The 15910-nt window shown below is 45.0% G+C and overlaps 1 protein-coding gene across 3 annotated transcripts in view; it reads left to right on the top strand.

Annotated features, from left to right (window-relative positions):
* Window positions 1–15910, top strand: part of SKP2 (S-phase kinase associated protein 2) — a 33015-nt gene that overhangs the window by 5143 nt on the left and 11962 nt on the right. For all 3 annotated transcript variants that reach the window (XR_005796883.1, XM_040495415.1, XM_040495402.1), the window contains exons 3-7: window positions 7004–7115; window positions 9567–9710; window positions 11004–11138; window positions 12947–13045; window positions 14452–14582. Coding sequence is in view for 2 of the 3 variants with exons in the window: in XM_040495415.1 (XP_040351349.1) it covers window positions 7004–7115; window positions 9567–9710; window positions 11004–11138; window positions 12947–13045; window positions 14452–14582 (621 nt within the window). In the remaining variant the exon portion in view is untranslated. The remainder of the gene's footprint in view (window positions 1–7003; window positions 7116–9566; window positions 9711–11003; window positions 11139–12946; window positions 13046–14451; window positions 14583–15910) is intronic.

A 15910-nucleotide genomic window follows, 5' to 3' on the forward strand; every position in this document is an offset into this window, starting at 1 on the left:
GTTTCTTACAGAAATAGAGGGTTCTGGGGCTGAGGGGATCATTTGGGACCCTGCTTTTGTTTTACTGTGTTTTGCTTGGCAGAATGTTTGTGGTTTTTCAGAAAGGAAGCATAGATTGTTAATACTTAAAACAAGCTAACACAAGCAAATGTGAAGTGAGCCCCCACCCTTAAATATAAGAAACGGGAGGTGTGAGTGCTGGCTTGTCCTTCAAGTATAATTTGTTTATCCATGCTGAAGGAGAGGAGCAGTTTTGAGAGTTTATGACTAAGATTTGGAATTTTAATTTGAATCTGAGTGTGGGTGATGTTCCAAGAAATAAATATTGCAAGGAAGTTGAGTAACCTATAGGGGTGCCTGGGTGGCTCAGTCGGTTAAGCGTCCGACATCGGCTAAGGTCATGATCTCACGGTCTGTGAGTTTGAGCCCCGCATCAGGCTCTGTGCTCAGAGCCTGGAGCCTGCTTCGGATTCTGTGTCTCCCCCTCTCTCTGCCCCTCTCCTGCTCATGCTCTGTCTCTCTGTCTCAAAGATAAATGAAGACATTAAAAAAAAAAAAAAAAGATGAGTAACCTATACTGCAAAGATATCATACATAGAAAATTCTTCAATAAGCTGCTCTCCCCAGAGGAGTTTGAGGCATGGGCAGTGGCGAAGTTATAGACGTGGACAGCTGGGTTTGCACGTGAAGGGTAAGTGGAAATGATGGTGGCTGAGGGTGACGACCAGCAGGTTTGTGAATCTGGCCAGTTTTCACCCCTTCGGGGCTCCAAAATGTGTTTAACAGCCTTTGGGTAGTTGAAGACTGGCGGCCGTGGGCTTAAATAATTGTTTCCTTTTCTGTGCAGGGCTGGTGTGCAGCCTTCGGGGTGTAGAAGAGGTGAGTGGAGGAAAGTCCTGCTCTGGACTCTCCCATCCACTCAGGCAAACAGACCAGGCAGCAGAGGAGTCAGGAATCCAGGAAACAGATGGCTGATGTTTGGAGAATTAAGTATGGCAAGTAAAATCAGATTAAGCATATCACAAGCCTGGATACCAGCCGCTGGAGCTGGAAGACAGACTTCTGCCCCGTCTGCTTATACAGCAGCCAGTCTCAGGCTTCAGCACCTCTAGCGAGGGGCCCTAAGGTCTGTGTCCTATGATCAACTGAGGGAGTCCTGGGGACTTGGCTGCCAGCTGGGGCCGTGCATTTCCTTGGCCTTCGTTCCTTCCCTTCGGGAGCCAGCCTACTTGATAACTCTTAGCATCTTTGTTTTACTCCCTCTCCCTGCCAGCCCTCCCTCCCTAGCCCTGATTGAGTTCTCTTCGCATTGTAAGTCAGGTTGAATTCTTACCTTCCTCCGTCTTGTAGAGCATCAAGCACTTAGAACAGGGGAGAGTGTGGGATGTTAGAGCATCCTGTGGTAGAAAGGACATCATTTGGAGTCAGACCTGGGTTTGAATTCCCACCCTGCCACTTGCTAGTTGTGTGGCCTTGTCGCACTTGTGTGTTCTTCTGCACTCCCCCCACCTCCCATCTCACAGACTACTCATGTACTGACCCGAGTACATCACCTTTTCGTCCTGGGTTTTTGTCTTCAGCCTTCTTGCCTCTGCATAGCAGCGCCGTGCCATTCCTTTGCAGGTACAGGGCCCACACCTGCAGTGCCCTCTGCTACCTGGCCAGCCTTCATATAGCCACCTCTTGGGGCTCTGCACCTGCACCTCAGGGTGTGGGGTTTTGGCATACTCAGAGCAGCCCCAGCTTTGCCTCCTGGCTCTCCTGCCTAACAGCCAATAGCCCCTTGGTGAGGTTATTTAACCCTGCTGAGGCCAGTTCCCTTATCTGTAAGATGGCATGCTACTAAATACACAGGGTTGTTGCATTTAGAGTCAGTGTGCTTGAATAAATGCTCGAGACTTTAGGGCTTTCAGTAAATGGCAGTGTTTAAATGTTATGTATTTGTTTATTAGTTTGTCTCCAAGTGAGGCTGTTGTGCAGGGACTGTAGCTTACACCCAGCTCCCAGCACTAGTACATTAATTAGGCACCCAGGAATGTTTGCTGAAGTGGAGCCATAGGCCAACCTTATCATTTTACAAATAAGGAAACTCACTGGTCCTAAGAAGCCAGCAGTCTTGCCTGTGTGTAGAATAAAGCCAGCATTCTTCTTTGGGCTGTCAGTCATTCCTTCGTGAAACAGCATTTGAATCTTTCTAATATTCATTGCCAGGCTCTCTCCTAGGCATTGGGTGTGTGCTAGTTTCTTGATTAGCAAAGGGTAACTAGTCAATGCAAATGCAAACGCAGAATTGGCATATTCAGTTTGCATAAAGGGAGAGTAAAAGGTATGATGCATCTAGCAAAGCTTTATTGGATGCCAGTTACGGGCTTAGTATTGTGCCGTGTGCTGGGTGTGCAAATCTGGGTCTGGGGGCTGTGGTGGTGATTTGGGAATGCTCCTCTGAGGGGGTAACAAGTTTAAGCCGAGATCTGCAGGATGAGTAGGAGTTGGACAGACGAAGACATCCAAATTCTAGTGTTAACCTTACTAGTGTGCTTCACTGCTTAGCTTTGCTGTCCTCTGCAAACCTCTGTGTTCCTTGCTGCCAATAGTGACTAGTTTTCCTCCTCGCATTTAAAAAATTTTTTTTATTTGAGAGAGAGAGATCATGAGTGGGGGAGAGGAGCAGAGGGAGGGAGGGGAGAGAGAGAGAGAAAGAGAGAATCCCAAGCAGGCTTCATGGAGCCCAATGCGGGGCTAGATCCCACAACCCTGGGATCATGACTGAGACGAAATCAAAAGTTGGATGCTCAACCAACTGAGCCACCCAGGTGGCCCTCCTCCTCGCATTTTAATTACCTAGCTCATGTTGTTCTAATTGTTTCTGATTTCTTGTATGTTCCCAATAAAATAGGCACCAAATTCATTAATTTATTTCTCCTGCCCTGCACTTCACAACAAGCCTCCCTAATTTCCTTTTCCAGTGTCTTTAGAGGACGCATGGTGCCCCATCCATAGCCCCTTGAAGCTCAGCACTCCTTTATGTGCCAGGTTTTCTCCTGCATACAGATATGACTGCTTGATGCCTTTCTCTGGGCAGGCATGTGGGAATTAACATTTCTGCCCCGCTCCCAGAAGCCCACACCCAGTGACTGAGAGTTGTTGGTGGATTAATACCCCGGCACCCATGCTCTTGGCTGAGACAGACAGCTCTGGGGCAGGGTGCTATAGGGTCTCCTGGAGTCCCCGGCAGACTTGAACTCCACTTGGCAATGGCAATAACCTGCTTATTAACATTTCCCCGAATTAGCTTCTTTCCTTTCCATATCTCTTCACTTTCCAATGCTTCCTGGGATTACTTAGCAAAATAAACTACTTGACTTCAGGTCCTCAGGATCTGCTTCTGGGGGTCCCAAACTTAGGTAGAGGGCTGTTTGGGCCTCTTGGTCAATCACATGCTGCAGCCCTCATCCAAACCCTATTAAAACCCAGTGTGTTTTCAAATAAGTGAAATTCCAAGCAGCAGCGAACAGTCATCACAAAAGGCAAATGTGCAGCTTTAATGGAGAGAGGAGAGAGAGGCAAGAAGGAGAAAGGAAAGTTTGACTCTGCTGCTTGATGTCTTCCCTTATATTATTTAATCTCCACAGGGAACTACTTTGCAAAATAAATCATTTTATTCCTGTTCCTGCAGATGCAGAAACCGAGCCCGAGGGATTAGGTAACCTGCCCAGTATTCACAGACTTGGGCCACAGAGATGCATTCCCATCAGCGTGCTTCCCTTCCAGTGGTTCTCACCCTCGGGGAGGCCAGGCACCTGGTGTCACGAGGAGTGGACAGATCGTAGTGCAAGTCCTAGTGTGGTCTCAACATCCTGGATTTGAAATAACGAAGCGTGTGACTTTTTTGCCAAATCCAATGCTAGAATCTGATCTACGTATTCAAGAGGCACCAGAGGTCAGGGAGTTCAGAAGAGTTAATGGAAGGAGAACTTAAGAAAAGCTAATGTATCAACTTTTTCGAATTTGGGAAGCAGAGCAGGAGCCGTATTTGAGAACCCCTGTTCTCTGTCCATGCTGAGCTTGGAGGAGCCTTGTGGTGAAGGGGGGTTGTTGCCACACTGAGAAGCCTCAGGGTGATCTCCAGCTGCCTCCCTGCATTGTGGTCCAGGGTCAGCATGGATGGTCTGCCCTCATCCCTTTACTCCTGGTTTCAGGGCCTCAGTGAATCATTTTGTCCTCAGGGAGGGAGGGGCAGGCATTCATTGAGCAACTGCATATTTCCTCATTTTTCAGTAGAGCCCACTTCCTCCAGGAAGGCTTCTCTGATCTCTCCTCTACCACCATCCACTGCACAGCACAGCACTGTGATCCCTATTGCAGCCCATTATGATACTTCATTGAAATTTCCCGTTTGTGTCTCAAACCCTGAGCTGGCCATCCCTTTCCATATTTGTAGAACAGACACCCACAGATAGGACGTGTTAAATAAGTATATGCATGTATATGTCATACGAATGTATCAGACACCATGTGAGTTTCAGGAAATACAAAGATTATTTTTTTAAAAAATACTTTTTTGTTCCCAAGAACTCATGGCCCAGCAGGGGCAAGGGCTAAACAAATGAGTAAGTAAATAATAAAATTGTGGTTAAAAAAAAGTGACCCATTTTTGGTGATGTCATGGGAAGCCTTCCATAAGCACTGGGGCTCTAATAGCAACTTGATTTTAAATTAATAGCAATCGGGGCAGGCACAGCATGTACAGGGCCTCTGAGATGTGGTGCAGAATGACTCATTCTACAAATTACAAGTAAGTCCAAATGGCTAGAACATATTTCTAGGTAATGAACCTAGAAAAATGAGTGGGTCCGTGACATAAATTTCATGCTAAGCAGTTTGGACCTTAGGCTACATATTTGGGGGGGACCATGGAGATGTTCAAACTCGGAAAGATTGCCCAAGAATACCACCCAGAGACAGCAAGTGCCACGTTTATCACCCTCAGTGCTTTTCTCCATCATGTTCTCCACAGAGCCTGGTTCAGTGTACCTGTGCAAGAAATCCACCTTTTTAGATAACGGGGAGGAGGGACAGTGTGTTAGTAATCAGGGTTCTCCAGAGATGTGGAAAAAATAAGAGATGTAGGGAGATTTATTATAAGGACTTGGCTCACACTATTACGAAAGCTGGGAAGTACCCAGGTCCACAGTGCAAAGGCCCAGGGACCAGGAGAGCAGATGGTTCCAGTTCACATCTGAAGTCAGGAGATCCATGTCCCAGCTCAAAGGCAGGGAGAAAACCAATTCTCATCAGGACTTGGATTGAATGAGATTCACTCACGTTGGAGAAGGGAATCTGTTTCTCAGTCAACAGACTCCCAGCGTTCATCTCCTCCAGGAACCCCTCACAGACACACCCATAATAGTGTTGAACCAAATATTTAGCCTCCCCCTGACCCAGTCAAGCTGACATCAGTCCTGTGAACCATCACAGAAGGGAGAGGATAGCGCTAGACTTGGTGTACAAGAGCGAGTGGAGGTACAGGGAGACTGACTAGGAAGGTGAGTTACTGAACTGATCTAAACACTCGGTATTTCTTCCATGCATACCTGTTTCCTTCTTGGCCATTGTCCTATTATCCTGATCTTGTGGGTTATGTTCTGTATGTTCCTATGTAAGAGTTCTATTGAGACACTGCTTTTATAAGACAAAACTCATCTTAAAATATCCACCTTTTTCCCCCCTCCAGTTTTGTTTTGTTTTTAATGTTTCTGTTTGAGAGAGAGTGTGTGCAGGGGAGGGCAGAGAAGGAGACACAGAATCTGAAGCAGGCTCCAGGCTCTGAGCTGTAAGCACAGAACCTTACACAGGGCTCAGACTCGCAAACCATGAGATCGTGACCTGAGCCAAAGGAGGACCCTTCTACTGACTGAGCCACCCAGGTGCCCCTCCAGTTTTTTGTTTGTTTGTTTGTTTTTTAACACAGCCCAAGCAATCCTTTCAGAATTTTCTGTGCTCAGCACTCTGGTGGTTCCTCACAACATTCAGAGTCAGAGCTGAAGGCCTCATGATGTAGAGTCCTGCATGACCTGGCCCCGACATCTCTCATCTTCTGTCACCTCCCTGCTCATTCTTCTGTTCCTCAAAACAAACATTCTGTTCCCTATACCTATAAAACATGGCTCCCTAATTTTGTTCAAGCCTTTGCTCAGTAATCGCTGTCTCAGTGAGGCCTTCCTTGACCGCTTTGTTGAGATTCTGAACACTGGCCCCTGTACTTCCTGTCCTCTCTTTTTACTCTGCTTAACTTTTCTGCATAGCACTAATCAATTTTTCCAGATCTTGTAATGTATTTTTATATGTGTGATTGTTTCCTCCCACTAGAATGTAAGTCCCGTGAAGCTAAAATGCTTTGTCTATCTGATTTATTGCTCTCTCCCCAACACCTAGAATGCTCCCTGGCACCATAGTAAATAGAGAGATAGATGAAAGCACCCTTCTGATAGTGCACTTGTAGGCAAATGGACTTCTGAGTGCTTTCTGTAAATCTGATCTGAAAGAAAGAGGAAAAAACTTCATTTGCCCTGTAGATAAGGTCAATACTTGATGGCTGAATCCACCACCGAATCCACTTCTGAGAGAAACCAGGCATTTCTTAGCCATGGAGGGCATCAATGTCTTAGACATTATTGTATGCCATGGAGGGGGGGACTTGCTCTGTACCGCCTTTAATATAGCCCTTACTAAGGTTGGCCAGCAGATGCTGAAGGGAAAAATGATATGAAAAGTATTCTTGGTTTTCTCTTTTCTCCTTTGCTGAGAAGGTGTGGTGCCTCACCGCAGGGTACGGAGACAGTGGGTGAACAGAAGAACAATTGTGGGATGAGTAATTCGATTAGTGTTAAATTCCCCCTGTAAGTTAAATGTTGTATATCCTTTAAGTGCATGAAAAGACTCAGTAGACTTGATTGGGTGAATGAGTGGTGATTAGAAGACACATTGTTTTTCCCCCTCAAAGGTGTTTCATGGGACTCCCTTCCGGACGAGCTGCTCTTAGGAATCTTTTCCTGTCTGTGCCTCCCTGAACTCTTGAAGGTCTCCAGTGTTTGTAAGAGGTGGTATCACCTAGCGTAAGTATTTTTTACCCCTTTTGGTTTATGTGTGGAAGGAGAAGAGAAGGGTTATTTATTTATTCATTTGGATCTAGTGAAACTAAAAAAACAAGAAAAATACAGTACCACAAAGCAAACTAGGTATCTTCATATATTTAATATTAGTGACTTCATTTCACAGCGGAAGGGAAGAGTCTCCTGGAGGTGTAAACATACCCACCTCGGAGAACTTTTTCCTATATTATTGCTGGTTGGATGCCGACTCTCGACCAGGTGATGTCCTAGGAGTGAAGGGGGATGCCAACGGTTTCTCACACCCGTGGGCCAGGCAGTGAGCGCAGAGGGGAGAACACAGGTCCTGGTATTAGATCCAAATGCAAACCTAGTCTCTGCCACCTAGCACTCTGGGACCTTAGTGACGTTCTTGACACTTCTGAGCCTCGGTCCCCCATATATAAAATAGAGATCGTAGTACTTTCCAGATAGTTATGAGGATGAAGCATAAAGATGGCGGTGCAGTGCCTGGCTGGTGGAAGCGTGTCGCTGTGTCGCACATGGAAACCAATAGTTACGGGTGTCTCTGTTGGTTCGGGATTGCCACTTTTCAAGTGTGAACGGTGAGCTGCACAGGGAACGTCTTGGTGAGTTGGAAGGCAGTAACAGGCCAGAAGTGGGGGAAGGCTTTGTTTGCAGTTAGAACTTTTGTCCGTTCTTCACCGCCTGTCCTCCCCAGCCAGCTCCTAGCCATCCTTTGCGCTTAAAGGCCATCTATCTCTCTTCTCCCTGCACATCTCTGGAGTTCTTATTGTGAGCCAGCAAGGGCCCCTTCCCGTCCGTTCAGGGGTGTGTGGGCAGTAAGACGCCCCGGGTATTTACAGAGTGGGCTGTTTGCTTAGAAGAGCCACGGGGAGGTGTGCACCCCTGGAATGCTGGACCAGTGGTGGCGGAGTTTCCCTGATCCCTCCCTAAGTGACCCCATATCGATTTTCTTTCAGCCAGCTCTCCTCTTCATGCAGAGTCTGTTAATCTTCGTATCAGTTGTCATAAAAGCAATAACCAGCATTTATTAAGCACTTGTTATGTGCCAGGTACTGTAGTCGTGCCTTCTTGTTAATAGAAGTCAAATAACACGTTGACAGTTTCTTTATGCAGCGATATTTCAAAGCCCTGCCGGTGGTCTGCTTATTTCAAGCAATATTAAAGAATAAAATTCTAGTAGGCATTGAAAATGTTCCCTCATGTGCTTGATCTCATGTTTTCTTTTTTTTGTTAAGTTGAATTAAACTGTGGCTATTACAGCCCCCTGGTTTACTGTTCAGTACATTTTAGTACCTCAGTTTTGCTTTAGAAACACTATCCAAAATCTAAGTAATATTTTTCCTTTTTCCTTTCACATTAGTTCATACAAATACATCTATTTCCATGCATGTATATACGTTTTTTGTTTTTGTTTTTAAGCTTAAAGGGTATTGTAAAACAGCCCAACTCCTTTTTAGGGTTCCTTTTTCCTAGTAAATATTTGATAGTACTATTTCTTAATAAAGTACAGTTGGCCCTTCAACAATATGGGGGTTTGGAGCACTGACCCCACCCAGCCCAGTCAAAAATCCACATATAACTTTTGACTCCCCCAAAACTTAACTATGAATAGACTACTATTGACCAGAAGCTTTACCCATAACATAAACAGTTAACACAGGTTTTATATGTTATATGTGTTGTATACTCTTATTCTTACAATAAGGTAAGCCAGAGAGAAAATGTTAAGAAAATCATAAGAAAAAAATACATTTATAGTACTGTGCTATAAAAAATCTGCATGTGGGGCGCCTGGGTGGCTCAGTCGGTTGAGCAGCCGACTTTGGCTCGGGTCATGATCTCGCGGTCCGTGAGTTCAAGCCCCGTGTCGGGCTCTGTGCTGACAGCTCAGAGCCTGGACCCTGTTTCAGATTCTGTATCTCCCTCTCTCTGACCCTCCCCCGTTCATGCTCTGTCTCTCTCTGTCTCAAAAGTAAATAAACGTTTTAAAAAATAAATAAATAAATAAATAATCAGCATGTTAATGAACCTGCATAGTTCAAACCCATGTGCAAAGGTCAGCTATAGGGCTGACCTCCCTCCTTTAGTTATATTTACGTGTTACTTAGGGTGATTGTGGTAACTTATTTATGCTTATCAAAAACAGCAGGTGGGATCATTTAGGTAACTTTGAACCTACCTACCTATTCAATAATGTATACTGAAATACATATATAGATGAAGATGGAAGCTAATCTGTGAGATGAGCAAGAAATGGTCAATAGTATCTCAAAAGTGTCATAGCTAATTGTATTGTCAACTCAGAAACACAGCTTCCTTCAGAATTTGCTTCAAGGTGATTTATGGCCATCTCCCTCTTGTTCTGTAACAGTGGTAAGAGCCTCTGGTATCCAGTGCCCCTGACTTAACTAAGGACCTCCTCTTTTCCAGGTTTGATGAGTCCCTGTGGCAGACCTTGGACCTCACAGGTAAAAACCTGCACCCGGATGTGATCGGCCGGCTGCTGTCTCGAGGGGTGGTTGCCTTCCGCTGCCCACGATCATTTGTGGATCAACCATTAGTTGAACATTTCAGGTAAAAAAAACACAAAAAACTAGAAAAGACTATTTCTAAATCTTGAGGTAGAAGCAGATGAAAACTTACTTTTTTTCTATGTCCAGCCTTCTGGCCTGTGACAAGTCAGCTATGCAGTGGAATGTTAAGTGCATGCTTTGCTGTATGGCCTTTATGCTGAAACATGGCACTGCTTACCGTGATCCCATTCCCACTTTAAGTCAGGGTTACTTTTGGGCTCTTCCTGAGGGTCAGAGATGCACATTTTGCTTCTCAGGGGGGAGGGGGGTCCTCAGCAGATGCTCCTCGTGAGTCGCTTGAGGCAGGGGCCATGCACAGTACTCAACCAGCCTAGCTCTTGCCGCACTGGCCAGTTCTGATAAAGACAGTGTGTGAGGAGTCTTCCCGGATTTTGTAGCTCTGGGTTTCTGATCCAATGGTGGACAGATTTGCAACCTGAAAGAAATGCCCTCTTTTTGTTTGCCTTGTGGAATGTTTTTGAAAAACTACTTCTCTTTTCCTCGTAGTTTTGCAGTATGGTTTAATGCCATCCCAAACTTGAGTGGAATGACTAGACACCGAACAGAAAGATAAGCTAAAAATGGCAGAGTTAAGGACAAAACAGGGATCCCAACTCTAGTTCTTTCCCCTTCCCTCCATGGTCATATGACTGCACCCCTCTTCCACTGGTGTTTATCCTTCTCCCATGGCTATTCCTTCTGGGTCTTCTTCACATGTGCCTCTTTCTCTGCTACTCTGGGGTCTGTCCCTGGCTGCCTTCCTCGATCCACACACTGTCTGGACACGCTGTCATACACCCACAGTTGTGCCAGAACCTTCCAATCCTCTTCTCTAGTTCATCCCTCTCTTTCAAACAACTAGGTCCAATTACCTAGAAACTTCCACACCTGTGTTTCCTCCAGGCCTCTCAATATTAGCCCTTTACAGCTTGCTCTTCTGCTGTCTTTTCTGTTTCAGTAATTCACTCACTCACCTTTGCCTCGAGGCATCATACGCAGAATCTTCTTGTCAGCCACCTCCAGCTCGTTCTCATGATGCCCACTGACTAATTTCCTAAGCAAAATGGGCAGCACCGTTTTGACCTGGCAGAAATCCTCCTGAATTTTAAAATGAGTGAGGGAAAGGAGTTACTAGTAGGAATTATTTTAAGACCAAAACTGTACTTGAAATGTGTAGTAAGGATCCTGTTTGTGATTGGCTGCTCATTTGGGGAGGGGATGAGGTTGGATTTGATCTGGAGGTACTTGTGTGGGCCAACTTACGTAGCCTCTCTTTTCTCCTGTCTGTGTTCAGCTCTTTCCGTGTGCAACACATGGATCTGTCCAACTCTGTAATCGATGTGTCTACCCTCCACGGCATTCTGTCCCGGTGCTCCAAGCTGCAGAATCTAAGCCTGGAAGGCCTCCAGCTGTCAGATCCCGTTGTCAAGTGAGTGGCCGTCAGAAACATGTCCCACAGGCAGTTGTTTTCTGTATGTTACTTTTGTTTCCGGAATATATGTGGGGTGCCCTTCTGTCCATCTCCAGATGGACTCAGAAAGTATCTGTGCTTCTGCAGTACTGTGCGGGACTCATCCAGGCAATGCAAGTTGGCATGCTAACTATATGCCAGGACTTATGCTAGGTTCTAGACAAGCAAGGATGAATAGAGGCCCACTCCCTGCCCCATTCATGGGAGAGACAGATAATTACAGTGCAGTGTGTTTGTTAGATGCATGCATCCCACAGAGAGACCTAGTTAAATTTAGGGAGGGCAGCCTTCTCAGAGGAAGTGACTCTTGAGCTGAGTATTGCAGATATTCAGGTTGGAGATCCCCATGTGACAAGGTAAAGAAGCAGTCTAGGTAAAGCCGCCTGTGCAGTTCTAAACTCTGAAGTAGTTGGGAACTGCTGGAGCGTAGGGCACAGTGAGGAGGTGACAGGAGGTGAGGACCTGATCATAATGGGCCCCTGCCATGCTATAAGAAGTCTGGACTCCATGATAGGCACTGAAGAGGGAAGTGTCATAAAGAGACTGGATCTGAGAATGGAAGGAACATGTCAGAGTTCAAATTTAGGAAAATAACTTGTTAGGCACCTTGGCAGGTTAATCAGACAAGGAAAAAACTAGACTACTTAAGACGGTTTTGTGTCCACTCAGGTAAGAAATGATGAAACCTGATGTAAAAAATACATAAAATTAACTACCAACATTTATTGGGCACTTTCAAAGGTCATCTCATAAATTCTCACAGCAACCTATGATGTAAGCTCTCGTTGTTCAGATATTAAAACAGGCACAGAGAGGTTGAATAACTTGTCCAAGGTCTCACAGGTAGTTAAGTGGCAGAACCAAGATTTGAACTTGGTTATAGAGTGTGATTCCAGAACTCTAGCTCTTAATCACTGAATCCACTAACACAAGGCATTTGAGAATGCAGAAGAGAGGGCAAATTTGAGAGAAGTTTAATTGAAAGAACCTGGAGACTTGACAAGTAAAAGTGTGCCTACAAGTTAATGCTAATTATGGATGAAAAAGAAATAATGTTTATTCCATCATTCTTTTTTTTTTTCAACGTTTATTTATTTTTGGGACAGAGAGAGACAGCATGAACGGGGGAGGGGCAGAGAGAGAGGGAGACACAGAATCGGAAACAGGCTCCAGGCTCTGAGCCATCAGCCCAGAGCCCGATGCGGGGCTCGAACTCATGGACCGCGAGATCGTGACCTGGCTGAAGTCGGACGCTTAACCGACTGCGCCACCCAGGCGCCCCTCTTTTCTTTTTTTAATTTAAAAACTACATTGGGGCGCCTGGGTGGCTCAGCCAGTTAAGCGTTCCACTCTTGATCTTAGCACAGGTTTTGATCTCATTGTCATGAGTTCAAGCCCCGCACTGGGCTCCACGCTGGGCGTGCAACCTACTTAAAAAAATAATAAAAAATAAATAAAACTACATTGATTAGTATTTCTTGTGTGCTTCCTTTGTGCCAGGCACTGTACTGAGCCCTTTATCACATTATATAATTTAATCTTAACAACCCTACCAGAAGGTACTGATACTGCCATTTCACAGATGAATTAACTGAGGCAAAGCATCCTGCTTGGTGTCATACAGAGTGAGACAGGAGTTGAAACTCACTTCTGGCTCAAAGCCCTGTGTGTTTGAGTACTTAACTTCTCTAGCCTGTTTTCCTCAGAATGCTTACTAATTGAGTAATAGTGCGTATTGATATTCTGACATTTTCCTCCTTTTCCAGTAACCTAGCACAGAACTCAAATTTATTGCGACTAAATCTTTCTGGGTGTTCTGGATTCTCCGAATCTGCCCTGAAGACTTTGCTGAGCAGCTGTTCCAGGTAAGAATGATGCGAGATTTGATTGTAGAACTGTTTTGGCAAATGTACAACTATCCCTCCCATGAGAGTAGAATCGAATATATTTCTTGAGCTCTTCCTGACTCCGTGCTCCTGATGGTAACACAGCATCCATCCTTTACCCTCTGAACTTTCTGTTCAAGCTGAGGAGGCAGATCACTTGGGTTTGCTGGGGATACTTGTGTAGTGATCCCCCTTCTTTTTTTACTATTAAAATAAGGGAAATTTAGTACTGTGTTTATCAACAGTATGGTTGAAATTAATCTGTTTATACCTGACTATTCAGTCAGGCCTTTTCCCTATAATATCTATAGACCTAACTTAACGCAAATATCATAAATTTGGGTGGCTCCATGAAAAATATCTTTTGTGTCATATAATAATGTTAGTATATAAATAAAGGCTACAGTTACAGATACTACTAAATGGGAGGGGGACATGGCTCACAGAATACACAATACTGTGTTGTGTGTGTGCATTTGTGTGTCCTTTTTAATAATTCTTAATCTTTCTACTGTAGCATTGTATGTGGGTCTCTTTAATTTTTTTAATGTTTATTATTTTGAGAGAGAGAGAGCACAAGCAGGGGAGGGGCAAAGAGAGAGGGAGACACAGAATCTGAAGCAGGCTCTAGGCTTTGAGCTGTCAGCACAGAACCTGACATGGGGCTCGAACTCACCAACTGTGAGATCAGGACCTGAGCAGAAGTCGGATACTTAACTAATGAACCGACCACCCAGGCACCCCCGTATATCTCTTTAATCTGTTGAAAGTAGATTACCTTTGGATAAAAATGTTATCAGTGAAGTAAAATGTGTAACCCTACATTTATTCAGCAGTGTCAGGAATGGGGTTTGTGGTTTAATGGTTGGATATTGTCTTTGAGTCCTTCATTTGCTCAGTTAGCAGAGGCCAGGTAAGATGAAGTGGCTTTTTGCAATGTCAACATTTCTTTATTGGGAATCCCTGGTATAATCCACCGATACATATTTTTTTAAAGTGTCTCGAGTGATTGTTCAGTCTCTGGTTGTTTGCTAACAACCTGGTTGGTTGAAAAAGAAAATAGCCTAGAGTTTCTCCATCTAGTCCTGTAATGAGGTTTGAGCCATCTAGAGGAGAGTGTTCCCTCCATTTCCAGAAGGGGGCATCACTCACTAAGGCAACTTTCTGAGGCAAACCAGGGCAGGGGAGTGTGTCAGGAGGGGAGAAGGCAGTTTCAGGTGAGCAGAGGGAGGTAGCTGCTTAGCGAAGCAGAGGTTCTGTGCGTGAAATGGCAAGGACTCCATCCATGGCTTTGCGTTCTCTTTGCAGCTGGAGACAGTGCTACTTACAGAACTCATTCCTGTGTTGTGCTTTCACGCTTTCCTTATTTCCCCTCTGGTGTGCAGATTGGATGAGCTGAACCTCTCCTGGTGTTACGACTTCACTGAGAAGCACGTGCAAGTGGCTGTCGCGCATGTGTCAGAGACCGTCACCCAGCTGAACCTCAGTGGCTACCGAAAGAATCTCCAGAGATCAGGTAAGACCCACTGGACACTGGACCCTTAACAGCGACCACACCGGCAGAAGGTTTCATTTACTGCAGAGCTTCTAAGTGCTTGTCCTGCCTCCATTGTCTCAGTCCAGTACGCATAGTCTTGTTCCCATTGTCCAGAGGAGGTAGCAGCCGATTGGAAGGGTTAGGTGATGGACAGCCGGTGGGGTAGCATCAGGATTCGAATCCAGAATCTGGAAGTGAAAGCCCTTGTACTTTCAACCAGTTTAAGCAGAACTTCTTTTAGTCAGCTGAATTATTAGGTAAGACCCCCAACATAGAATAGATGAATGCGGTGTTTGATCAGTAAGCAGTGGTGCTCAACCAGGGAGAGTTTTCCTGCCAAGGGGACATTCGGGGACGTCTGGAGACATTTGTGATTGTCACAGCTGCAGGGATGCTACTGGCATCCAGTGGGCAGAAGCCCGGAATGCAAGAAAGCAATGCACGGGACAGCAGAAGAACACAAAAAGGTAATCTGACCCAAATGTCAGAAGTGCCAAGGTTTGAAAAACCCTGTTCTCAGCCCTGTTTATAAGATCATATTACAACTCTTCTTAATTCAGTCTAAGAGGATCATGATGTTGTTTAGTTTAATACGGGCATTTGAAGTCAGGGGTAATGTGTGAATAGCCAACAGTCTTTATAAGCCTCGACATTCAGTTGTGCTTTAATCTTCTAATATTGGCAAAACCTCGATTTGCAGAGATAAGTGTTTGCAAATGGCACAGTTTTTTTTTAATGGCTTCCCCTCGAGCTCTCAGGCTGCGGGCCACGCAAAGCCTTGTGAAGCTGCCAGCGCACCTCAGCCGTGTCTTTATGACTTGACGTTAGCTCATAACTGTTTTATTTATTATAGAGTTTATTATACTTTAAAAGATTTGAATCAGACATTTGGAGAATGTATCTTCTTAGAATATTAGTATTTGAGACATGCTTCTCCAGAACAAATGTGTCTTTGGCAAAGTAAGATGTATCAAGCAATCAGAAGAGGAGCTAGATTCTTGGGAGCGGCCAGGGAGTTGAGTCCTTTGCCTGTGCCCAAGTCCAGATGCCTGCATCTTCAGACAAGGGATTATTTTCTTTTCTTTTTTTTTTTTTAATTTTTTTATTTTTTTAAATTTACATCCAAATTAGTTAGCATATAGTGCAACAATGATTTCGGGAGTAGAGTCCTTAGTGCCCCTTACCCATTTAGCCCATCCCCCCTCCCACAAGCCCTCCTGTAACCCTCAGTTTGTTCTCCATATTTATGAGTGTCTTCTGTCTTGTCCCCCCCCCGTTTTTACATTATTTTTGTTTCCCTTCCCTTA

This window comes from Herpailurus yagouaroundi, unplaced genomic scaffold, assembly GCF_014898765.1.
Source record: "Herpailurus yagouaroundi ecotype Mexico unplaced genomic scaffold, PumYag 29, whole genome shotgun sequence".
In the NCBI taxonomy this organism is placed as follows: domain Eukaryota; kingdom Metazoa; phylum Chordata; class Mammalia; order Carnivora; family Felidae; genus Herpailurus; species Herpailurus yagouaroundi.